General features: G+C 43.2%; 1 protein-coding gene across 1 annotated transcript; it reads right to left on the bottom strand.

The window, feature by feature from the left end:
* Nucleotides 1-694: 694 nt before the first annotated feature.
* Nucleotides 695-27,686, bottom strand: usp21 (ubiquitin specific peptidase 21). The gene is made up of 12 exons (XM_060938206.1): nt 27,552-27,686; nt 23,617-23,670; nt 23,398-23,515; nt 21,791-21,905; nt 19,998-20,129; nt 19,861-19,925; nt 17,044-17,147; nt 16,872-16,958; nt 16,705-16,783; nt 16,501-16,608; nt 12,697-12,811; nt 695-1,515 (listed from the first exon to the last, which is right to left on the bottom strand). Exons 1-12 carry the CDS (start codon nt 27,684-27,686, stop codon nt 1,425-1,427), a joined length of 1,203 nt encoding a protein of 400 aa, XP_060794189.1. The 3' UTR covers nt 695-1,424.

The raw sequence follows: 27,686 nt of genomic DNA, 5'->3' as shown, positions 1-27,686 counted from the left end.
TAACCTAACCTGCATGTCTTTGGACTGTGGGGGAAACCGGAGCACCCGGAGGAAACCCACGCGGACACAGAGAGAACATGCAAACTCCACACAGAAAGGCCCTCACCAGCCACGGGGCTCGAACCCGGACCTTCTTGCTGTGAGGTGACAGCACTAACCACTACACCACCGTGCCGCCCCAGGACCATAACCTGTCATTTCAAAATGTTCTGTATACGGTACCAATCAAAAGTTTGGACATACCTACTCACTCAAAGGTTTTCTTTTTTTTTTTTCTATTTATTATTCTAATAATTAGAAAAACTGGATTTCTGATTTTCATTAACTATAAGCCATAATCACAACTGAAACAAAAAAAGGCTTGAAATATTTCACTTTACATGTAATGAATATAGAATAGATGAAGGTTTACCTTTTTGAAATAAATTATGAAGAAAAAACTTTGATATTCTAATTTTTTGAAGTGTGTGTGTGTGTGTGTGTGTGTGTGAGAGAGAGAGAGAGAGAGAGAGAGAGAGAGAGAGAGAGAGAGAACACAGTGGCACAAAGATATGAAGTTTGTCTTCGAGTGGTGAACATATTTCATGAGTGAGTGAAACAAACGAGCGAAATATTTTTCAACAAACACATACATACATACACCTAGTGAACCAGACTATATCCGGTCAGGTCTATAGCAAAGAGCATTGCTACATTATAGCTTCAAGGTCCCAACAAAGTTCATGGTTCAAGTTTATTTTTCTCAATTAAAAAAAAAAATTAATATCGCCTGTCTTCATGGCATAAGTTTCATGTACAGACTCAGACTTGGTGTTAATTGGAATGGGCATTTAAATAATGATTCTTATTTCAAGGTGTATTTCTGAGGAAAAACTAATTTTGGAAGAACACAATAGTCCTGTCCGTGCAGAAAGCTTTAGACTCCAACTTGCTGACTAGGCTGCACGTTTCTTAAATTATTACTCACCTGCATACTTTCTACAGTGTGTAAACACAGGTTTACGTTAATGTGTTAAATAACCACATCTTTCAACCTATACAGCAGGAGATTTGTAATGTATTAAAAGTGTCTACAGTCTTATTGATTAAGATACAGTATAACCAAAGCCAAATAGAGAGATACAGTTTTATGGATTCATTGCCTGTATACATTTTCTGTGATGAAGCAGGGTTTTTATTTTTCATTAAAAATTCTGTGGCCTAGTAGAAAATGTTTAAACAAACCTGCTTATACATAATCAAAACATAGTCTAAGTATTTTGAATAAAACCAACAGTTTTGCTGACAGCTCGATCAGACGGCAATGTGTAAGCTTCACCGAATCCATGCTTCCTCGATCAGGTTTCTGCTGAATGGTCTGTGAAATGCCACATAAACTTTTCCTTTTGGAGTGGAATTGCCCACTAGAGTCTGTTCAAACAGATTCATTTCCTGGAGGCCGTGCTGTTTTTAATTTTGTAGAAGAGAAGATACGCCTGGCTGGACTGAAGTTGGTCCTCAGATATTTGGGTAACACTGTGAGAATATAGAGAGCATAGAATAGTTTAACAAGACTCATCCCAAAGAGCTATTGAATTCAGTCAAATCTGACTGGTTGATTAATTTTTTTTTAGAACAGCAGTTCTGACATAAGTGCTGTCTGTCATTCAATTTACAGATTTGTATTAATATGCTCATTCTAATAGGTTATTTACACAGCAACAGTTAATTCACAGTATTGTGAACAGCCCACAATAAACTAAGTTTAACAATAATAAAAAAAAATAATGTGTTTTTAAAAAAGTGTAGTCACTGATACGATAAGGGTTTTTTTTTTAAATAAGGAGTAATTTACTTAAAGCTATACTGCCTTTCAGATTATCAAGTATACAGTGGTGCTTGAAAGTTTGTGAACCCTTTAGAATTTTCTATATTTCTGCATAAATATGACCTAAAACATCATCAGATTTTCACACAAGTCCTAAAAGTAGATAAAGAGAACCCAGTTAAACAAATGAGACAAAAATATTATACTTGGTCATTTAATTATTGAGGAAAATGATCCAATATTACATATCTGTGAGTGGCAAAAGTATGTGAACCTTTGCTTTCAGTATCTGGTGTGAGCCCCTTGTGCAGCAATAACTGCAACTAAACGTTTGCGGTAACTGTTGATCAGTCCTGCACACCGGCTTGGAGGAATTTTAGCCCATTCCTCCATACAGAACAGCTTCAACTCTGGGATGTTGGTGGGTTTCCTCACATGAACTGCTCACTTCAGGTCCTTCCACAACATTTCGATTGGATTAAGGTCAGGACTTTGACTTGGCCATTCCAAAACATTAACTTTATTCTTCTTTAACCATTCTTTGGTAGAATTACTTGTGTGCTAAGGGTCGTTATCTTGCTACATGACCCACCTTCTCTTGAGATTCAGTTCACATTTTCCTTTAGAATTCGCTGGTATAATTCAGAATTCATTGTTCCATCAATGATGGCAAGTCGTCCTGGCCCAGATGCAGCAAAACAGGCCCAAACTATGATACTACCACCACCATGTTTCACAGATGGGATAAGGTTCTTATGCTGGAATGCAGTGTTTTCCTTTCTCTAAACATAATGCTTCTCATTTAAACCAAAATTTTCTATTTTGGTCTCATCCGTCCACTAAACATTTTTCCAATAGCCTTCTGGCTTGTCCACGTGATCTTTAGCAAACTGCAGATGAGCAGCAATGTTATTTTTGGAGAGCAGTGGCTTGCAACCTTGCCATGCACATCATTGTTGTTCAGTGTTCTCCTGATGGTGGACTCATGAACATTAACATTAGCCAATGCGAGAGAGGCCTTCAGTTGCTTAGAAGTTACCCTGGGGTCCTTTGTGACCTCGCCGACTATTACACACCTTGCTCTCAGAGTGATCTTTGTTGGTTGACCACTCCTGGGGAGGGTAGCAATGGTCTTGAATTTCCTCCATTTGTACACAATCTGTCTGACTGTGGATTGGTGGAGTCCAAACTCTTTAGAGATGGTTTTGTAACCTTTTCCAGCCCAATGAGCATCAACAATGCTTTTTCTGAGGTCCTCAGAAATCTCTTTTGTTCGTGCCATGATACACTTCCACAAACATGTGTTATGAAGATCAGACTTTGATCTTTGAACTTTGTTTGACTGTTCTTTAAATAAAACAGGGTGCCCACTCACACCTGATTGTCATCCCATTGATTGAAAACACCTGACTCTAATTTCACCATCAAATTAACTGCTAATCCTAGAGGTTCACATACTTTTGTCACTCACAGATATGTAATATTGGATCATTTTCCTCAATAAATAAATGACCAAGTATAATATTTTTGTCTCATTTGTTTCACTGGGTTCTCTTAATCTACTTTTAGGACTTGCGTGAAAATCTGATGATGTTTTAGGTCATATTTAAGCAGAAATATAGAAAATTCTAAAGGGTTCACAAACTTTCAAGCACCACTGTAGGTCATAAAAAGAATTTTCCCTGACACCCTATTATTTTTGTTTAGTGGACCGAAAGCTACTGAATTTGAGTCACAGACTTCCAATTTTATTAGGGTCTTTTCCATCCATCCATCCATCCATCCATTATCTGTAGCCGCTTATCCTGTTCTACAGGGTCGCAGGCAAGCTGGAGCATATCGCAGCTGACTACAGGCGAGAGGCGGGGTACACCCTGGACAAGTCGCCAGGTTATCACAGGGCTGACCCAGAGACAAATAACCATTCACACTCACATTCACACCTACGGTCAATTTAGAGCCACCAATTAGCCTAACCTGCATGTCTTTGGACTGTGGGGGAAACCGGAGCACCTGGAGGAAACCCACACAGACACGGGGAGAACATGCAAACTCCACACAGAAAGGCCCTCACAGAAAGACTGCTGGGCTCGAACCCAGGACCTTCTTGTTGCTGTGAGGCAACAGTGCTAACCACTACACCACCATGCCGCCTTAGGATTTTTTAATAGAACAATTAATTCCCCTCCTTGAACTGCCACCTTATTGTGGTGGAGGGGTTTGTGTGCTTGAATGATCCTAGGAGCTATGTTGTCGGGGGCATTATGCCCCTGTCAGGGTTTCCCAAGGCAGACAGGTCCTAGGTGACAGGCCAGACTAAGAGCAGTTCACCAAAACCCCTATGGAGAAAAATCCGAGGACCGTGACGTCGCCCGGGATGACGCAGCCGGGGCCCCACCCTGGAGCCAGGCCCGGGGTTGGGGCTCGTATGCGAGCGCTTGGTGGCCGGGCCTTTGCCCATGGGGCCCGGCCGGGCTCAGCCCGAAGAGGTGACGTGGGCCCGACCTCCTGTGGGTTCACCACCCACAGAGGTAGCAGTAGGGGACTGGTGCAATGTGGATTGGGTGGCAGTCGAAGGCAGGGGCCTCGACGACCTGATCCCCGGACACAGCGGCTGGCTGTTGGGACATGGAATGTCACTTCACTGGGGGGGAAAGAGCCTGAGCTTGTGCGGGAGGTTGAGAGGTACCGGCTAGAGATAGTCGGGCTCACCTCCACGCACAGCTTGGGCTCTGGAACCCAGCTCCTCGAGAGGGGCTGGACTCTCCACTTCTCTGGAGTCGCCCGTGGTGAGCGGCGGCGGGCTGGTGTGGGCTTGCTTATAGCTCCCCAGCTCAGCCGCCATGTGATGGAGTTTACCCCAGTGAACGAGAGGGTCGCCTCGCTGCGCCTTCGGATTGGGGAGAGGGCTCTTGCTGTTGTTTGTGCCTATGGCCCAAATAGCAGTATAGAGTATCCGGCCTTCTTGGAGTCCCTGGGAGAGGTACTGAGGAGTGCTCAGATTGGGGACTCCATTGTGTTACTGGGGGACTTCAATGCTCACGTGGGAGATGACAGTGACACCTGGAGGGGCGTGGTTGGGAGGAACGGCCTCCCCGATCTGAACCCGAGTGGTGTTTTGTTATTGGACTTCTGTGCTAGTCACGGTTTGTCCATAACGAACACCATGTTCGAGCATAGGGGTGTCCATAAGTGCACGTGGCACCAGGACACCTTAGGTCGGAGGTCAATGATAGACTTTGTAGTCGTTTCATCTGATCTCCGGCCCTATGTCTTGGACACTCGGGTGAAGAGAGGGGCTGAGCTGTCAACTGATCACCACCTGGTGGTGAGTTGGATCCGCTGGCGGAGGAGGAAGCTGGACAGACCTGGCAGGCCCAAACGTATGGTGAGGGTCTGCTGGGAACGTCTGGCCGAGCACTCTGTCGGGGAGGTCTTTAACTTCCACCTCCGGGAGAGCTTTTCCCAGCTTCCGAGGGAGGCGGGGGACATTGAGTCTGAGTGGACCATGTTCTCTACCTCCATTGTGGACGCAGCTGTTCAGAGCTGTGGCCGCAAGGTCTCCGGTGCCTGTCGTGGCGGCAATCCCCGAACCCGGTGGTGGACACCAGAAGTAAGGGATGCCGTCAAGCTGAAGAAGGAGTCCTATCGGGCCATGTTAACCTCCAGGACTCCCGAGGCAGCTGACGGGTATCGGCAGGCCAGGCGTGCTGCAGCTCGGGCAGTTGCGGAGGCAAAAACTCGGAACTGGGAGGAGTTCGGGGAGGCCATGGAGAAGGACTATCGGTCAGCCTCGAAGAAATTCTGGCAAACCGTCCGGCGCCTCAGGAGGGGGAAGCAGTACTCTGCCAACACTGTTTACAGTGCGGGTGGGGAGCTGTTGACCTCGACTGGGGACATTGTCGGGCGGTGGAAGGAATACTTTGAGGATCTCCTCAATCCCACCGTCATGTCTTCCACTGAGGAGACTGAGGCTGATGACTCAGAGGTGGACTCGTCCATTACCCAAGCCGAAGTCACTGAGGTGGTTTGCAAGCTCCTCGGTGGCAAGGCACCGGGGGTGGATGAGATCCGCCCTGAGTATCTCAAGTCTCTGGATGTTGTGGGGCTGTCTTGGTTGACACGCCTCTGCAACATCGCGTGGCGGTCAGGGACAGTGCCTCTGGAGTGGCAGACTGGGGTGGTGGTCCCTCTTTTTAAGAAAGGGGACCGGAGAGTGTGCCCCAATTATAGGGGAATCACACTTCTCAGCCTCCCAGGGAAGGTTTACTCCAGGGTACTGGAGAGGAGAATTCGACCAATAGTCGAACCTCGGATCCAGGAGGAACAATGCGGTTTTCGTCCTGGTCGCGGAACACTGGACCAGCTCTATACCCTTCATAGGGTGCTCGAGGGTTCATGGGAGTTTGCCCAACCAGTCCACATGTGCTTTGTGGATCTGGAGAAGGCATTCGACCGTGTCCCTCGTAGTATTCTGTGGGGGGTGCTTCGGGAGTATGGGGTTCGGGGCTCTTTGCTAAGGGCTGTCCGGTCCCTGTACGAACGGAGCAGGAGTCTGGTTCGCATTGCCGGCAGTAAGTCAGACCTGTTCCCAGTGCATGTTGGACTCCGGCAGGGCTGCCCTTTGTCACCGGTTCTGTTCATAATTTTTATGGACAGAATTTCTAGGCGCAGCCAGGGGCCAGAAGGAATCCTGTTTGGGAACCACAGGATTTCATCTCTGCTTTTTGCGGATGATGTTGTCCTGTTGGCTTCTTCAAACCAGGACCTTCAGCATGCACTGGGGCGGTTTGCAGTCGAGTGTGAAGTGGCTGGGATGAGAATCAGCACCTCCAAGTCCGAGGCCATGGTTCTCGACCGGAAAAGGGTGGCTTGCCCTCTCCAGGTTGGTGGAGAAGTTCTGCCTCAAGTGGAGGAGTTTAAGTATCTCGGGATATTGTTCACGAGTGAGGGAAGGATGGAGCGTGAGATCGACAGGCGGATCGGTGCAGCCTCCGCAGTGATGCGGTCGCTTTACCGGTCCGTTGTGGTGAAGAAGGAGCTGAGCCAAAAGGCGAAGCTCTCAATTTACCGGTCGATCTACGTTCCGACTCTCACCTATGGTCATGAGCTTTGGGTAATGACCGAAAGGACAAGATCGCGGATACAAGCGGCCGAAATGAGTTTCCTTCGCAGGGTGGCTGGGCGCTCCCTTAGAGATAGGGTGAGAAGCACAGTCACTCGGGAGGAGCTCGGAGTAGAGCCGCTGCTGCTCCACATCGAGAGGAATCAGCTGAGGTGGCTCGGGCATCTTTTTCGGATGCCTCCTGGACGCCTCCCTGGGGAGGTGTTCCAGGCATGTCCCCCCGGGAGGAGGCCCCGGGGAAGACCCAGGACACGCTGGAGGGACTATGTCTCTCGGCTGGCCTGGGAACGCCTCGGTGTTCTTCCCGAGGAGCTGGCCGAGTTGTCTGGGGAAAGGGAAGTTTGGGCTTCCCTGCTTAGACTGCTGCCTCCGCGACCCGGTCCCGGATAAAGCGGAAGAAGACGAGACGAGACGAGACAATTAATGAATTTAGGGCCATGTGGCCCTAAATTCTCCACCATTTTTTCCTGCTTCACCATGACCCAATTCAACATACTACGTCATGCATGACGTGGTGGGCTTTCCCCGTTCACGCAAGGCATTATGAGATACAAATTTGAAACAGGAGAGAAAAATGGAGGACGTGAGTGTGTGAATGAAATGTGAAAGACCGACTACAGTAACGGAAAACGAGAAGAAAAGACATCATGTTGCGAAGGAAAGGAAACGCAGGACCACCTCGGTGTGATCAGCTGTTCATTTAGCGACAAAATGCCGCTCAACTGTCAGTGCACAGTCAAGGTAAACCTGCGCATGCGCACACGGACTTCCTCTGTCTGCTTGACTGCACGAAGCGGGTGAATTCATGCACATTATTTGCTAGGGAATCCCCTCAAATTAAATAACTTCCCAACCAGAGAATGGCCTGGAGTTTTTGTTTTTTTTAGATATTACAGAAATAAATATATATCACAATGACCAAATTTCAGAGGGAACTAAATTTCACCAATTTTATGAAATCAAAAGGCCATCTACTTTTAACATTTATGTAGGGCCTCTTGGCTCTTAGTGCTGTGCAACTATCAATAAGTTTTCCACCATGGAAGAGTCTTTAGAACAGAGGACTTTGTACTTTCTAGTTTCTCAATAAAAGTACAAGCTGCAGGTTTTGTTTTGTTTTGTTATCATTAATTTCAAGAGAGAGAAAAAGGAGAGGCTGTGAGGGAAGCACTGTTCATAGCCGCTACAATGTAAGGGACCTAAATACGTTTCGCAGGTGATCCACAACAGTAAATGTAACTGTAAATGGTTAAAAGTGTGATGCGTCATTTGTAAATTTGGCTAGTCACTATGGTGGGAGAGGAATAAAACATTTAGGGATGTGCTGTTATAAGAAAAAAATATTCAGGCCGCATTATATCATGTCATCATTAGTTAGTTTCCTATAATGTGCATTATTCCTCACATATTAGCTTTAACACTATAGACAAAAAGTAATATCATAAAATCCTAGTGCTACCATAAAACATACAAAGATATGCCAAAGCAAAGTCTACATTATTCACCTATAACTCCAAACCAAGTGTAAATAAATATACAAATATACAGTAGGGTGGTCCCGAAATGTATGGGAAATTTTTTTTTTTTACCAAAACATTCCGACCACCCTACCATTTTTTTTTTACATAGGCTAAAAGAAGGCAACAAGCAAAATTTCAGAAAAATTGGTTAATATTTACAGGTGCCACACGAGGTTGCAAATCGGGTTAAGCCATTAACATTAGTTGGTGCGTAGACTGTTGCAGAGAAGATCTCAAACCCCCCAAAAAGTCACAGTTTTAGAGGGAATATACCACTTCTATGAAAAAGAAGAGGCAGGAAGAGTTTATAGACTGATAGAAGGTTAACTTTCATGCACTAAGGGGTTCTTAAACAATGAGCACTGATCGTAATATGCTGATGAAGTTGTGAATGTTTTTCTTTCTATGTTTTTCAGATGGCTAGCAACAGTAATACAAAGTAGTACCGGTGGTGCAAAGCACAAAACCAGAAAGGACAATTACGTTTGGTTAATTGATCCCACTTCCAAGGAACTGTCTGGGGCCAAGTTTACATTAAACCGTATCTGTCTCGTTTTCTTCGCGGATGCACTGTCCGTTTACATTAAACCGCCTGGAAATGCCGGGAAACGGGTTAAGGACCCCACCAGGGTCCACGTATTCAATCCAGATCGTGTCTGGTCCGGTGCTGTGTAAACATTGCGAATACGCGGATACGCTGTGCTGAGCTCTAGCTGGCACCGTCATTGGACAACGTCACTGTGACATCCACCTTCCTGATTCGCTGGCGTTGGTCATGTGGCGCGACTGCTGAAAAACGGCGCGGACTTCCACCTTGTATCACCTTTCATTAAAGAGTATAAAAGTATGAAAATACTGCAAATACTGATGCAAATACTGCCCATTGTGTAGTTATGATTGTCTTTAGGCTTGCCATCCTTCCACTTGCAAGTGGTAAGTGATATGCACTGAGATCACACACACAGCGGCTCAGTCCCGAATCACAGCTCGTGCGCTCCACTTGCGCGTTCTGTGAGCTGCGCAGGGCCGGAGTGCGCACCCTCCAGAGGGCACTCGCTGTTCAGGGCGGAGTGATTTGGAGCGCAGGATGCCTGCGGAGCCGAGCGTATCCGTGTATTGGTGTTGCTGTGTGCACACGAATCGTGTATTGGTGTTGCTGTGTGCACACTAATCGTTTTAAAAACGTTAATCTGATGATCCGCTGATACGGTCTAATGTAAACCCCACCTGGGAGAAAGCTTCCTTCTGCTAGGGAAGTCCTTAGTGTGTTCTTTTATCTCCACAAGATACCATAATACCGAAGGGTTTAGAAAATCACAGACAAGTAATAGCTATTGTTACTTTGAACACAGGAAGTTATATTACTGTATTGTTTGTATTAATATGAAACAGTTAATAAGCCACATTATTTTATATTGTGTCTTGAGTGAAAACTTTGTGGCACCTCTAAACATTGTTCAAACTTAACCAAATTTCGCACAATAACTTCTTTTAGGCAATGTAAAAAAAAAAGTAAGATGGTCTTAACAAAATCCTAAAAAAAAATTTTGGGACCACCCTAATGTACAGTATATTTGTTTCTCTTTATCACTATATGGTTATACCAAACACCTAACTAGTCAGCTTTTTTAAGATGTGCAATGAATTAATTACCTTTTCACATTTCAAAGTGTCAAGCATTATTGATCAGACACGTACTATACAGGGTGTTTCAAAAAATTTGATATCATTTCACAATCTAATAACTTTGCCAATTCTGGTTCAATTGACCTCAAGTTTTAACAGCATGTGTGGAAACAGGTCAAAATTTTATGTTTAATGTTTTTAGTTTTTATCTTCTTAGGTATAGAAATGCCATTCACTGGAAAAGAAAAGGCATTTTGTGTGTTAGAGTACGCTCGAACACAGTCGAACAAGACTGTGCAGCGTGTATTTATGAAAAAATTCTCTAAAAATGCACCAACTGCAATGCAGATTTGGACACGGCACAAAAAGTTCAAAGAGGAAGGCTGTCTGTGTGTCCGTGTCTCAGGTGGCGCACATATTGAAAATTTGTGAAATCGTTCATAGAATCCACATACCTTTGAATTTCTCATTCAAATTTTGAGGAATAAATCTTATATTGCTCAACATTAAGCCTGTTTGGTTTCATTTGCCTAGACTATGTATCCATCCATCCATTATCTGTAGTCGCTTATCCTGTTCTACAGGGTTGCAGGCAAGCTGGAACCTATCCCAGCTGACTATGGGCAAAAGGCGGGGTACACCCTGGACAAGTCGCCAGGTTATCGCAGGGCTGACACAGAGAGACAAACAACCATTCACACTCGCATTCACACCTACGGTCAATTTAGAGCCACCAGTTAGCCTAACCTGCATGTCTTTGGACTGTGGGGGAAACCAGAACACCTGGAGGAAACCCACACAGACACGGGGAGAACATGCAAACTCCACACAGAAAGGCCCTCGCCAGCCGCTGGGCTCGAACCCAGAACCTTCTTGCTGTGAGGCGACAGTGCTAACCACTACACCACCGTGCCGCCCCTAGATTATGTACAACCCCGATTCCAAAAAAGTTGGGACAAAGTACAAATTGTAAATAAAAACGGAATCCAATGATGTGGAAGTTTCAAAATTCCATATTTTATTCAGAATAGAACATAGATGACATATCAAATGTTTAAACTGAGAAAATGTATAATTTAAAGAGAAAAATTAGGTGATTTTAAATTTCATGACAACAACACATCTCAAAAAAGTTGGGACAAGGCCATGTTTACCACTGTGAGACATCCCCTTTTCTCTTTACAACAGTCTGTAAACGTCTGGGGACTGAGGAGACAAGTTGCTCAAGTTTAGGGATAGGAATGTTAACCCATTCTTGTCTAATGTAGGATTCTAGTTGCTCAACTGTCTTAGGTCTTTTTTGTCGTATCTTCCGTTTTATGATGCGCCAAATGTTTTCTATGGGTGAAAGATCTGGACTGCAGGCTGGCCAGTTCAGTACCCGGACCTTTCTTCTACGCAGCCATGATGCTGTAATTGATGCAGTATGTGGTTTGGCATTGTCATGTTGGAAAATGCAAGGTCTTCCCTGAAAGAGACGTCGTCTGGATGGGAGCATATGTTGCTCTAGAACCTGGATATACCTTTCAGCATTGATGGTGTCTTTCCAGATGTGTAAGCTGCCCATGCCACACACACTAATGCAACCCCATACCATCAGAGATGCAGGCTTCTGAACTGAGTGCTGATAACAACTTGGGTCGTCCTTCTCCTCTTTAGTCCGAATGACACGGCGTCCCTGATTTCCATAAAGAACTTCAAATTTTGATTCGTCTGACCACAGAACAGTTTTCCACTTTGCCACAGTCCATTTTAAATGAGCCTTGGCCCAGAGAAGACGTCTGCGCTTCTGGATCATGTTTAGATACGGCTTCTTCTTTGAACTATAGAGTTTTAACTGGCAACGGCGGATGGCACGGTGAATTGTGTTCACAGATAATGTTCTCTGGAAATATTCCTGAGCCCATTTTGTGATTTCCAATACAGAAGCATGCCTGTATGTGATGCGGTGCCATCTGCGGGCCCGAAGATCACGGGCACCCAGTATGGTTTTCCGGCCTTGACCCTTACGCACAGAGATTCTTCCAGATTCTCTGAATCTTTTGATGATATTATGCACTGTAGATGATATGTTCAAACTCTTTGCAATTTTACACTGTCGAACTCCTTTCTGGTATTGCTCCACTATTTGTCGGCGCAGAATTAGGGGGATTGGTGATCCTCTCCCCATCTTTACTTCTGAGAGCTGCTGCCACTCCAAGATGCTCTTTTTATACCCAGTCATGTTAATGACCTATTGCCAATTGACCTAATGAGTTGCAATTTGGTCCTCCAGCTGTTCCTTTTTTGTACCTTTAACTTTTCCAGCCTCTTATTGCCCCTGTCCCAACTTTTTTGAGATGTGTTGCTGTCATGAAATTTCAAATGAGCCAATATTTGGCATGAAATTTCAAAATGTCTCACTTTCGACATTTGATATGTTGTCTATGTTCTATTGTGAATACAATATCAGTTTTTGAGATTTGTAAATTATTGCATTCCGTTTTTATTTACAATTTGTACTTTGTCCCAACTTTTTTGGAATCGGGGTTGTAGTCTCTGGGAAATTTATATCTCAAATAATTTCAAATTTTCTTGAAACACCCTGTATTAATCATAGATGCCATGTTTCCACTCACCACGAGTCATTATAGCAACACCAGCCTCTCTCTTCCTTGCAGAGAGCTGTGTAGTGACCCATGTTCACAGTGCCAGTGTGGTCACATAGAGCATATAAGTCATACAGCACTGAGCCTAAACACATGAATATGAATGTTACATTGCCATTCAACAAAACATAAATGTAATTATGGTAAATGGCTCATTAAGGTAAATCTCAAACTCAGTTTTAGTGATGTAAAGTTATGTTTGTTTAAGTAAATCTTGCCAGTCAAAAATGATATTATAATGTCTTTTGTTCAATAATCAGGCACGGTGTCCAGAGCTTGGGGTACTGTCTCTATACACTTTGTGCACAATTATTAGGCAAGTTGTATTCCTGAGGATTAATTTTATTGTTGAACAAATACAGTGCTCTCAGTCCATCCAAATTGTTAATAAACCTAAAATCCAAATGTTTAACAAAGGAAATAGGAAGTTTAGGCTTTCTCGGGGGAATATATAAGTGTGCACAATTATTATCCATCCATCCATCCATTATCTGTAGCCGCTTATCCTGTCCTACAGGGTCGCCAGCAAGCTGGAGCCTATCCCAGCTAACTATGGGCGAGAGGCGGGGTACACCCTGGACAAGTCGCCAGGTTATCACAAGGCTGCACAATTATTAGGCAGCATTTAATGTGCAGAATTATTATGCAACTAAATGAAAAGCTAAATTTTTCCCATCTCGCTTGTTTAATTTTTAGAATAAGTGCAACAAACAACTCAGAATTAACAAATAAACACTTTTGCCATTTCACAAACATTCAGTGACCAATATAGCCATCCTTCTTTTCAATAACTGCCATAAGCCTTCCATCCATGGAGTCTGTTAGTTTTTTGATTTGTTGACGATCAACTTTTTGTGCAGCAGCAACCATGGCCTCCCAAATGCTGTTCCAAGTGGTGTATTGTCTTCTCTCACTGTAAATCTCACGTTTAAGAAGGGCCCACAAGCTCTCAATAGGGTTTAAGTCAGGTGAGGAAGAGGGCCATGTCATTACTCTGTCATCTTTAAGGCCTTTGCTGGCTCGCCAAGCAGTGGAGTACTTGGATGCATGTGATGGTGGATTGTTCTGCATAAAAAAAATCATGGCCTTCTTGAATGATGCAGACTTCTTCCTGTACCACTGCTTGAAGAACGTATCTTCTAGAAACTGGCAGTAGGTTTGGGAGTTGATTTTAAGTCCGTCTTCAACCCGAAATGGTCCAACTAGCTCATCCTTAATAAGAGCAGGCCATACCAGTACCCCTCCTCCATCTTTCTGGTGTCTGAGTCGAAGTGGTGTCGTGTGTGCATTAGTTATCCAGCCACCGGCCCATATATCTGGTCCACCAAGAGTCACTCTCATTTCATCCATCCATAAAACCTTTGAAAAATCTGTCTTCAGATATTTCTTGGCCCAATCTTGATGTTTCAACTTGTGAGTCTTGTTTAGTGGTGGTCGTGTTTCAGCCTTCCTTACCTTGGCCATGTCTCTGAGCACCGAACACCTTGTTCTTCTGGACACTCCAGGTATGCTGCAGTTCTGGAATATGGTGGCACTGGATGATAATGGGTTCCTGGTAGCTTCATGTTTAATCCTTATCACGTCTTTTGGGGTTAATTTGTGTGATTTCTTTTCCACACGTTTTTTGTGACCCTGTTAATTATTTGCAACAAAATATTTGCTTGTTCTGTGGTCACATTTCAATAGCTTAGCTATTTCAAGAGTGCTGCATGCCTCTGATAGGCATTTAACAATTTTTGCCTTTTCAGGGTCTGTTAAATCTCTTTTTCGGCCCATTTTGCCTGAGATAAAGAAAATGCCTAATTATGCACACCTCAAAGTGCATATCACGGGGAAATTCAGGAGCAAGATCAGTGTAATTCTCCTATTTTATATTAAACTTTGGTCAAATATCTGTCACATTTTGCATTTTGTGCAATTTTTTTACCTTGCGCAATACCAGAAAAATTCAGTTGAAATCAAGCCATTTGAGGTGAATTGGTCCGCCTCTGAAAAAACTTGGCATTTGGATTTCCCGGCAAACACTGATTTTCGTGACGTCACGTGCGGGACGCCTCCCTCTGAATCCTACGTCAGCGCTGGTTTATGAGAAAACGACCGTATTATTTACATCCCTGGTATTGTCACCGTCGTCTTCACTACTTGAATCATCATCAAATCCAAACAGATGAAGCCCCAATACTGACATCTCATTATATTCTTCGTCCAAAGGTGAAGTAACATTGCGCTCAGGTGACAATTCCATATTTCAATGCAAAATCTCTAGCTGCTAAACTTGGTCTACACAGGCTGTGCACTGAAACCGTGCAAGCTCTCGCAGCCTGCTGCGCTTCCGCAGGTAACGTCACAAATCTGGCTCCAGACTCCCTTGGGATTTTTCCAGACGCATTTTGTTACTTTATTTTTTTCTGCTGTAGACAGATGGCCTTGTGCAAAATTACCCTTCTGGATGAGCGTGTAAAGGGACATACTTTCATATAAAAAAAAAAACGAAATTGGTCCAGAATATGCACTTTAAAGGAGAACTGAAGTCATTTTTAAACTTGCTTCATTTCTTAATTAACGTGTTATTCAATTAGGTTTTCAATTTTAGTAACCTTATATCGTGACTCATATTGGCAACTAATTGCAAGTAAATAATATTATACTTATCAGCCTATTCGGTTTTTAGCCATGTTCAATTTAGTTTGTTTGGTCCATGGCAGGCGGCACGGTGGTGTAGTGGTTAGCGCTGTCGCCTCACAGCAAGAAGGTCCGGGTTCGAGCCCCGTGGCCGGCAAGGGCCTTTCTGTGCGGAGTTTGCATGTTCTCCCCGTGTCCGCGTGGGTTTCCTCCGGGTGCTCCGGTTTCCCCCACAGTCCAAAGACATGCAGGTTAGGTTAACTGGTGACTCTAAATTGACCGTAGGTGTGAATGTGAGTGTGAATGGTTGTCTGTGTCTATGTGTCAGCCCTGTGATGACCTGGCGACTTGTCCAGGGTGTACCCCGCCTTTCACCCGTAGTCAGCTGGGATAGGCTCCAGCTTGCCTACGACCCTGTAGAAGGATAAAGCGGCTACAGATAATAAGATGAGATGAGATGGTCCACGGCAGGCGTCGCTTATCCGCGTGATCTTCACGAGACTTTGAAACGTGAAGTGTCAGCCAGGTGTCAGTGCCGTCATTTTGAAAACTGTTTTCCAAACGAAATATTGCACAAAAACGAGTTTAAATGACGATTACTGCCTACTTTTTTCAAACTTTCCTGATTGCTCTCAAAACAAACAAAACTTCCGGCTTGATTATATCAGCATTCGAAAGAGGGCGCGCGCGTCTTTTGACAACGTTGGCAGATGTCGGTCACTCTGATTTCCGCTGTACGTTTTACTTCCGTCCTACGATGTCTTGCACAGGTCTCAACACATCTCGTTTACGGCCATTGCTTTGACATATGGACTGATATATTACATAGAATATTTCAAACACTCATAACTTGCTATAGCAGTGACAAAATAGCGATCAAAAATGCATTCCTATATTTAATAAAATGAGATAAATAGAATTTTAATAATAAAAAAACTTGCCTTCAGCTCTCCTTTAATATAGGGTGTTAATGACTTTAGGCCACACCCTCTTTTATTACACAAATAAATACTACCTGAGAATGCTTAAATCCAATTAGCATTCAAGTGTATACAGCTTGGGGTTGGAAAATACTGTATGCATAGAAATAATGGTAGGGTCAGAGTACTCACTTGCCTAATAATTGTGCACAGAGTGTATATGCATACTCACCACAGTCCGTTGGTCCAAATGGTCCCAAATCAAGATCAGTAAGAGGGAATGACACCGGTACTGTGCTTTTCCGGATTGAATACCTTGATGCTGTAAAGCGCTTCAAGTCTAAGACAGGCAGTTAAGTGAAATTTTATGGAGAATCTTTAGCCTTGCTATAGACATTGCTATTCTTATACCCAGTAAACAAAGTGTAAAGGATACGTATCACCAGGATTTTAGGGAATCTCTGGATGGTTAGACTTTTTGTGCTCTCTGTGTGACGATTGCACTTCTCACAGATCTAAAGCACACAAAACAAATTCCATTTAGTAAGCAAACATTGAGCATTGTCCATGAAGACATATTTGAAACTCATGCCGTCTACCTACAGGTGAATTTTCTTTGCTGAGTTTTTCCTCATGTGAGAACAGATCCAAACATTCTCGGAGGGTCACACCTGCTCTGGAGTCGCATGTCTGAAACAGCACAGGGTGGAAAGAAAAGTGAAAGTCAGGTCTACACATGTCCCAGACAAGGCCTAAAAGAGGGCGTGTGAGATACCTTTGGGATAGGCAGGGACAGATCACAAAACAAATCGAAGGTGTTGGAGTAATGTGAGCAGACAGAGCAGTGTAACGAGCTGCGCAGCTGTCCTGAGAACAAATCTGTGACAAGTGAGAAAACAGAGAAGAAACAGTACAAGGCTCATGAGGAGTATAATTAAAGGTGCAATCTGTAACTTTGTAAAAAGTGTTTCTAGACTGATAGTAATCATATAATTCTGAAAATACCTTAGAAAAGACATGATTTGTTGCAGAATTGCCATGCTATTTTCTTCATTTTATTCTTCTCATGCACTATAACAGAAGTATCTAAAAATTCCAAATTGTTCATTTAAAGCTAGACTGCCTTTCAGGTTTTTCAAGTGTGGGTCATAAAAATAATTTTCCCTGACACCCAATTATTTTTGTTTAGTGAACTGAAAGCTACGGAATTTGAATCACAGACTTCCAATTTTATTAGGTTTGTTTTTAAATAGAACAATTCATGAATTCAGGGCCACATGGCCCTAAATTCTCTGCTATTTTTGCCTGCTTCAACATGACCCAATTCAAGATACTACGTCATGCATCATGTGGTGGGCTTTCCCCGTTCACGCAAGGCATTGTGGGATACAAATTTGAAACAGGAGAGAAAAATGGAGGACATGAGTGTGCGAATGAAACGTGGAAGACCGACTACAGCAGGGGTGGCCAACCAGTTGGAGACCAAGAGCCACATTTTTTACTGTGTTACCGCAAAGAGCCACATCATACACATGGGCACACGAACATCACCCATCCCTTCCTCTCTCTCTCTCTCTCTCTCTCTCACACACACACACACACACACACACACACACACACACACACACACACACACACACCTCTGCTCAGCCAGATTAATAGTAAATGTCACACACCAACATATTTACTCCTACAGTACTAAGACCACAGGCTGAGGCCAGTCATTTTTAACAATGAACATTGTGTGCACTTACTATGCATGCTGCTTAGTGGGACTTATGGTCATTACCAAAAAAAAAGCCACACCATACACATGACCGCACATGAACATCGCCCCTCCCTCACAGACACACACGCTCACGCACCTCTGCTCAGCCAGATTAATAGTAAATGTCACACGCCAACATGAGAGAAACTTACTCCTTCAGTCAGTACTAATACCACAGGCCAGTCATTTACAGCAATCAATATTGTGTGCACTTTACTATGCATGTTGCTTTGAAATGAGCTAATGACGACTGATATATAAGGCAGAATGGCTTGCCATTATGTTCAACAAAAAAGTATAAACTCTCCCACTCTGTTAAAAATGTCCTATGTTCGTCTTCATATTTTCGCTTTGCTGTGCATTTTTTCATTGCCATTTTGAGAGGCTACTTGACACAAGATGCACCTTGCCCAAAATCTTAGCGATTATCTCACGCACATGCGCATTTGACATGACCTGAAAATACCGTAATATACCCAAGCAAAGCGAAGATGCATTTGACGAAAATACCATACTGAACTCAAGCAAAGTGCACACGCACATAAAAAAAAACAAACACAAACTTCGATATGAACGTAAGACACCGGGCAAAGAGCCGCATGCGGCTCGCGAGCCGCTGGTTGGCCACCCAAGGACTACAGTAATGGAAAGCAAGAACAGACGTTATGTGTGTGAAGGAAAGGAAATGCAGGACCAAACTAATAAATATTGGCGGTCAGCGAGCACCTCGGTGTGATCAGCTGTTCATTTAGCGACAGAATGATGTAACGGTCAATACACGGTCAAAGGTAAGCCTGCGCATGCGCACACGGACTTCCTCTGTCTGCTTGACTGCATGAAGCGGGCGATTTCATGCACATTATTTGCTAGGGAATCTACTCAAATTAAATAACTTCCCAACCACAGAATGGCCTGATATTTTGTGAGATATTACAGAAATAAACATACATCACAATGACCAAATTTCAGAGGGAACTAAATTTCACCAATTTTATGAAATCGAAAGGCAGTCTCGCTTTAAATTGACTGTATTCGGTAGAATGCTCTTTAATTACATTCATAAATCTTAATTCAAATTGGTGTACTTCATACAAAAGCTTTTCATTTGGCCTTTCAAACAAAGTCAAATAGTCTGTTCCTGTTAGGCATCACTACAGCGGATCTGTTCTGCATAGGTTTTATACCAGATACCCTTCCTGATGTAATCTTCCCCAATCTACCCAGGCTTGGGACCAGCGCTGGCTTGTGCAACCCCAGTGGCTGGGTATTTCACCTAACCTGCAGGTCTTTGAACTCTGGAGGAAACTGGAGCACCTGGAGGAAACCCATGCAGACATGGGGAGAACATGCAAACTCCACACAGAAAGGTCCCTGTCGGGAGGTTCGAACCCAGAACCTTCTTGCTGTGAGGCGACAGTGCTAACCACTGCACCACCCCAAAGTCAAATAGTCTGAATGGTTTCAATTCCCTATAAGCAGAAGGGTAGCACTGCCTCAACAGACCAAACTGCTTTAAAGTCTAATGATAAGTTTGAATGAAAGTTCATTTGAAATCTGGTACCTGAATAACTTGGTTTATATCGTAGCAATACATGCATTGGTAAACAGAATGTGCTGATATTGCCAAGCCCACCCTGTCTGTGGAGCAGAGCTCATTTCAGGGATAGGAACATGTAAACAAATCACAATTCTTCGAAAGGTATCTTTAATGTTATATGATTATTACAGGCCTAGAAACACTTTCACATATTGCAAGCTGTACATTTAAATAATATTTCTTTTCTTTTTTTAAGTAAAATGTGTTCTCCTGCCAGTCATGCTTACCTACAATTATACTGTCATCCTTGTCCACATGTCTCTTCCACATAACAGCTGCTTCTTCCGAAATACTAGTTGGAATAGTTTGTGTAGGATTTGAATGACTATAAGGTTGAATAGCTGATGTTTCTTTTACATCAGACCTTTTCTTTGTGTACCTGGGCTCAGGAGTGGTCGAGGTGGTCAAGGTGGCAGGGTGACGTGAGGGTCGGCGGTTGATTTCTGTATGTAATCGGTCCAAAAGGAATCGCAAGAACTCCTGAGCATCCTGCTGACTGTCAGAGTGAGGGTGTGAGAGAGCATTCTCATTACCTACTGTACATTCTGCAAAATGGAGAACTGCATTATATACAATACACTGAAATGTATTGAACTTTCTAGCACTGTGGGATGCTTGATTCTGATGGGCAAAAGGTGTTGATTCATTTTCTATAACAGCATGGCTTGGACAGTAGTCCTGTCTGCAAGGGGATGGATGGATAGATGGATGGATGGGATTGATTTGTACCATACACTCACACAATACTACTACTACCACCCAGTTTTACATCAGTTTCTCCACTGGGAGGTAGGTTTGACATTGCATGGCAATTTTGGTTTTTCTTTTCCATCCCCGTCTATCCAATATGTCAGAGGCCTCCAGCTTGTATTCACAAAGGTCACTCCAGATGACCTCCGTCCAGGTTTTCCATGGCCTGCCCCTAGGCACCTGTCCCTCCACACTAAGTCTGGTCACCTTGGCAATCCACAAATTGCTGTGTTGCACGTGTCCAAACCATCTTGGACATCTGCCTGAAATGGCTGTCTTCAGGTCTGCAATTTCAAGCCATTCAAACAGGGAAGAGGTTGGGATGTCATTGTCTCCTCTCACTCCGCAAATCCATCTGACCATTGATTGCTCATTCCTTTGCAATCTACAAAAGTCAGCCTTCTTCAGGGCCCAGCACTCACTGGCATATAGCATTCCGCCTCTCTCACAGATGTTATAAATACTGCTCCGGGTTCTCGTGGAAAGGCTTTTGCTTCTCAGGATGGGTAGGAGTTCACGGAATTTACCCCAGGCAGTTCTCACTCGAGTGATAGTAGCAGCCTCACAGCCACCTCCAGCGAGATTGAGTCTCCCAGGCAACAGAAGGAGTTTACCACCTCTAGCTTGTGCTCATCAACCATCACATGGTCGATGGGTCCACCATTGATGGGACGGGCTGTGCCAAGGCAACGGCTGCATTTGAAGTCAGGGTCAAGAGTCAGTCTGCCGCTGGTACCGGTGCACCTCTTGTGAACCCAGTGTTTACAGCAGTGGCAGAAAATGGAGTTCACACCAACTCCTTTCCTACAAACACCACAAAGGTGCTTGCCAGAGTCCTTCAAATAGCCTAGGTTGGGGCCCGATATTATTAGTTTGGTCTTGGCCATATTTACCCACAACCCTTTTGCCTCAAGCCCAAACTTTTATTAATGCGCTCGATCGAATAGGCTATCGTGTCTCTAGTAACCATTTACACAATGTTTTGTCTGGCAGAAGCTTCATATAAACGGGTTTAAAAATGTGTAATTGTTAATATAGAGAAGGTTGGGGGGGGTTGAGGAGACATGTTGAATTTTTGGAAAGACTCTCCATTGTCAGTGAGAAGTAAAACCTACAGGATGTTAACTAACTTTAAGAGTGTTATAAAAGAGAGGCTGGTGAAGGATTGACTGTTACAAGCTTTTCAAATGTAAGCGATAACAGGAAGTAACTTGTTTTGCTGTCATTCCAGCATCAAACATTGCTATAAATAAATAAAAAGTACGTAAAACACATGCCATGCTTTATTCCTTTCTTACAATCACATTACAGATATTGCAGTAATGCTATTGTAACATTTGTACTCTTTATTATGAATGCAATCATTTGAGAGCACCAAGTATTCGAATAAATTCCTGTTGTTCCTACCTGTATCCACTGAAGTAAGGCATAGCCTCTTTAAAGACATGGTAGAATTGTTCAGGATTTACTGTCCTTTTCCCTTCATCTGTGCACCACAGCCCTTCCAAAACTTTGGTGAATTCTGGAACAGAATTGATAGATCAAGACATAATGGAAACGGCGTTTACAGAAAAAGAGATACGAGACAGCTTTATACCAAATGCTACATGCTTGATTGAACTGAATTACATATCTGAAATACTTAAGCTGTTAACGTTATACTACTACAGTACCAGTCAAAAGTTTGGACACACCTTCTAATTCAATGGTTTTTCTTTATTTTTATTAATTAAAAGACACTTCGTGTCTTAAAGTCAAGATGGATGTCATTTCTCTTTACTCAGTTGAGCGGTTCTTGACATAATATGGATTACTGCAGTTGTGGAATAGGGCTGTTTACTGTATAATGAACTCAAACGCATTAAGAAGGCAAGAAATTGCACTAATTAACTTTTGACAAGACATACCTGTTAATTGAAAAGCATTCCAGGTGACTACCTCATGAAGCTGGTGAAGGTAATGCCAATAGTGTGCAAAGCGTCATCGAGGTAAACACTGGCTACTCTGAAGAATCTAAAATATGAAACTTTTTGTTTTTTTCACCACATAATTCCATATATGTTATGTTATTGCATAGCGTTGATGTCTTCAGTATTGTTCTACAACGTAGAAAACAGTTAAAAAGCAGAAAAAATTATGAACGAGTAGGCGTATCCAAACATTTGACTGGTACTGTACCACAGTATTCCAGTTTTAATTATATAACCAAAAAAAAAAAAAAAAAACTTGATTTCCAAGAGCATATCTCTTTAAATACAGGGTGTTTAAAAAAATTTGATATTTCACAATCTAATAACTTTGCCAATTCTTGTTCAATTGACCTCAAATTTTAACAGCGTGTGCGGAAACGGGTCAAAATTTTATGTTTAATGGTTTTTTGTTGTTTTTTTAAACTCTTTTTAGGTATAGAAATGCCATTCACTGGAAAAGAAAAGGCATTTTGTGTGTTAGAGTATGCTCGAAGACAGTCGAACAAGACTGTGCAGTGTGCATTTATGAGAGAATTCTCTAAAAATGCACTGTTACCAGAAAAGACTGTTACAAAAGACATGCTGCAGCGTGTTTGGCAGGAGCTGGACTACTGACTTGACGTGTGTCTATGTCTCAGGTGGCGAGCATACTGAAAATTTGTATAATCGTTCATGGAATCCACATACATTTGAATTTCTCGTTCAAATTCTGAGGAATAAACCGTATATTGCTCAACATTAAGCCTGATCAGTTTCATTTGCCTAGACTATATAGTTTCTGGGATATTTACATCTCAAATAATATCAAATTTTTTGAAACACCCTGTATTGCAAAACTTTTTCCTGAAGACGACTACTAATTTTCTTGACAAACCAAACAATTTAATACTTGTACTGTTTTCGCAACGTAACATTTCTGAAAAGCTGTAATATTTGCTTTTGTGGTTATCACACAGTGATTTTTTCCAAACTGTCCCATACTTGTGTGGAGGCACTGAAAATCAAATTTACACAAAGAATTAGCATAAGGAACAATACTCCCACCATTCATCAGCTCAGGCTCTTGACTGGAGCACATGGCCTGCAGGTAGGTTTTAGTCAGACAGTAGTCTCTAAGACCCTGAGTGTGAGAGAGGCACTGCACAATGGCGTTCAGGAAACACTGCGAGAGAAAAAGAGCAAGACTGAAAACTTCAGTACCATAATAAGGAAAAATCCTGCAATTTGAAAGCACTAACAAACATTTTGAGGACTGTAACATACTGTGTTCCCGGCGTTATGCAGTCCAACTTGTCCACTGCCCAGTGTTAGCTCTCTCTGTGGGATTGCAAATTAAAACATCTCAAATAATCATTTTTGTAGCTATAAACTAACAAATCACAATGGTAGTCATTTCATTATACCTCATAATAAACCCTCTCAAAATATCCTGCCAGGCTAAACCTCTCCAGGGGGTGTACTGTTTCCATTTATACAACTCTAATCCTATTATCACGCACAGGGAATACACACTCATGGAGGTTATAGAGGTTAACTACAAAGGCATCTACAGTGTCTAGTTCTGGCAGTTAGGAATATGCAGCATGTTTGTGTGTTTGTACAGAGACACGTGCACATGGATTTTTGTCATAATGCAATAATAATGAGTTTAGTCTGAGCATGCAGCAATGAGAATCAGACATTTACAGCTAAGAAACGCTCTACTTAGACCTATATTATAGAGCAGGGATACATTTTAACACACCAAATAAACCAGAGTTAAATAAGTAAGGAATAAAACATGACCAGGTATTCTGTTACTCCCCAGAAGTTGATTAGTTTCCAATAACTGCATGTCCTGAAATGTTTAATTTCATTTATACCACAATTTCCCCAAATATTCCAATTTTTTATTTAAACCCCCGGATGATATTGTGATATGTGATGAAAGTAGAAAGGAGGTTGAGTTGGGTTTGGAGAGATGGAGATATGCATTGGAACGAAGAGGAATGAAGGTGAGCAGTAGCAAAACAGAATACATGTGCATCAATGAGAATGGGGATGAGAGTGTAGTGAAGATGCAAGGAGTAGACGTAATGAAAGTCCCAGCAAAAGTGAAAGGTAAGATGTATAAGATATTGAGACCAGCTGTCATGTACGGATTGGAGACCGTACCCTTAACGAAGAGACAGGAGGCAAAGTTGGAGGTGCCAGAGTTGAGGATGTTAAGGTTTGCGATGGGAGGTTAGACAGGATAAGGAACGAGCACATCAGGGGGACAGCACATGTGGAGAGCTTGGGAATTGAGCTAAGAGAGATGAGACTGAGATGGTCTGGGCACATCCTGAGAAGAGATGCAGAGCATGTGGGAAGGACAATGTTGAGGATGGAGCTGCCAAACAAACAAAAATGAGGAAGGCCAAAGAGGAGATACATGGATGTGGTGAGAGAGGACATGAAAGTGGCAGGTGTGGTAGAGAAGGATGCGGAAGACAGGGACCAATGGAGACAAAAGATCCGCTGTGGAGACCCCTAATCGGGAGCAGCCAAAAGAAGAAGATTCCAGTTTTTTATTTAATAATGAATGACTTGTGTTGCATGTCTTTTTTTTCAAAAATTTCTAAACCTTTATATTTATTTCTGGTTTTAAATTAAAAAAAAAAATCCCTGATTTTCAGTGTGGTCTCAGACTTTTGGATAACAGGAACAAAGTTGTTTAATGGGTGTTCCACAACATTATGTGTAAATATAAAGAGATAAATATATGGTGTCATTCATTCAGTTCAGTTATCCCTTGACTGCTGAGGTCGTCAGAGTGCCATGCTAGACTGGGTGGTCAACACCTTCCACTGGTCACGGTCCTCTGCGAGGCGAAGGAGAGTATCAAGGCTGCTGTCGGTCCAATTCTTGATGCCCAACCAATTAATCGTTTCAGGACATGCAGTTATTGGAAACTAATCAACTTCTGAGGAGTAACAGAATACCTGGTCATGTTTTATTCCTTACTTATTTAATGTGTTAAAATGTCCAGAGCACAAGACTAACAAGTAGGTCAGGCAACAAGTTAATATCCTTGCGGGTAGACAGGAACCGCTCTTAGCAGTCATTAGGCGCAGAAAACTCAGCAGTATGGATACGTGAGCCGCCACAACTCCCTAGCCAAAACAATTCTCCAAGGCACAGTAGAAGGCAAGCACCAACAAGGCAGACCAAGAAAGGCTTGGTTGGACATCATCAAGATTTGGACTGCCAGCAGCCTCGATACTCTCCTTCGCCTCAGAGAGGACCGTGACCAGTGGAAGGTGTTGACCATCCAGTCTAGCATGGCACCCCGATGACCTCAGCAGTCAAGGGATAACAGAACTGAACTGCATGAATGACACCATACAGTTATCTCTTTATAGTTACACATAATGTTGTGGAACATCCACAAAACAACTTTGTTCCTGTTATCCAAAAGTCTGAGACTACATTGAAAATCTGGGATATTTTTTTTTCTATTAAAAACCAAAAATAAATATAAATGTTTAGAAATTTGGGCGGCACATTGGTGTAGTGGTTAGCAGGGCCGTAACTACCATTGAGGACACCGAGGTCATGTCCTCGACACTCCATCACTCAAACTCTCACTCACTCACACTCCATCACTCAAACTCTCTCTCACTCACTCTCACTCACTCACTCACACTCTCTCTCACTCACTCACACTCCATCACTCAAACTCTCTCTCACTCTCACTCACTCACACTAACTCACTCACTCACACTCTCTCTCACTCACACTCCATCACTCAAACTCTCTCTCACTCTCACTCACTCACACTAACTCACTCACTCACACACTCTCTCTCACTCACTCACACTCCATCACTCAAACTCTCTCTCACTCACTCTCACTCACTCACACTCCATCACTCAAACTCTCTCTCACTCACTCACACTAACTCACTCACTCACACTCTCACTCACTCACACTCCATCACTCAAACTCTCTCTCACTCTCACTCACTCACACTAACTCACTCACTCACTCTCTCTCTCACTCACTCACACTCCATCACTCAAACTCTCTCTCACTCACTCTCACTCACTCACACTCCATCACTCAAACTCTCTCTCACTCACTCACACTAACTCACTCACTCACACTCTCACTCACTCACACTCCATCACTCAAACTCTCTCTCACTCTCACTCACTCACACTAACTCACTCACTCACTCTCTCTCTCACTCACTCACACTCCATCACTCAAACTCTCTCTCACTCACTCACACTAACTCACTCACTCTCTCTCTCACTCACTCATTCTCACACTAACTCACTCACTCACACTCTCACTCACACTAACTCACTCACTCACACTCCATCACTTACTCAAACTCTCACTCACCCACACTCACTCACTCACTCACGCACACACACAAAATACTTTTGTGATCGTGCAGTTTTGAAATTGTTAAAATAAACATGTTCACCTACATGTTCATTTTGTTGGGCTTGTGATTTTGACTCGTTTCCAAAATGTATGAAAAGTCACCATATTAGGACATTTTTTTTTTTTGGCAAATAAGATGTATCGCAATGTTTGACCTCAGTATTTGAAAAATCCTGGTAACGGCCCTGGTGGTTAGTACTGTTGCCTCACAGCAAGAAGGTCCTGGGTTTGAGCCCAAGGGCCGGCGAGGGCCTTTCTGTGTGGAGTTTGCATGTTCTCCCCGTGTCTGCGTGGGTTTCCTCCGGGTGCTCCGGTTTCCCCCACAGTCCAAAGACATGCAGGTTAGGCTAATTGGTGGCTCTAAATTGACCGTAGGTGTGAATGTGAGTGTGAATGGTTGTCTGTGTCTATGTGTCAGCCCTGTGATGACCTGGCGACTTGTCCAGGGTGTACCCCGCCTTTCGCCCGTAGTCAGCTGGGATAGGCTCCAGCTTGCCTGCGACCCTGTAGAACAGGATAAAGCGGCTAGAGATGATGAGAAGAGATCTGTTACGGCAAAAACCACACACTAAAACAGATGCATTAAATGAATTTTTGATTCGAGTTATAACCTACTTGAATTATAACTATTCAAGTTGTAGAGCTGCTGTTCGAGAAAAATAATCTGACCAATCACATCTGAGAATGCCACAGCACTGGTGTAAGGTGCATTAGAGAAAGGAAAATCACTAAACGATGGTCCTGGAGAAGTCCAGCGCAAATTAAAACACTAAACATCTCACCTCTTTGTCAGCCACCAGCAACAAGCCCATGAGAGAGGTGTAGAGCACCGACTGTGAGATGTCGATGTTTTCATTTTGGCTCACCAGTGAGCGACACAAGGCCTGGCATGAGGTATCCATCTGAGCTCTCAGCAT

The sequence above is a fragment of the Neoarius graeffei genome, chromosome 13, assembly GCF_027579695.1.
Source record: "Neoarius graeffei isolate fNeoGra1 chromosome 13, fNeoGra1.pri, whole genome shotgun sequence".
Classification (NCBI taxonomy): Eukaryota; Metazoa; Chordata; class Actinopteri; order Siluriformes; family Ariidae; genus Neoarius; species Neoarius graeffei.
The sequence above is the reverse complement of the archived record's forward strand: the minus strand, read 5'-3'. Positions and strand labels throughout refer to the sequence as shown.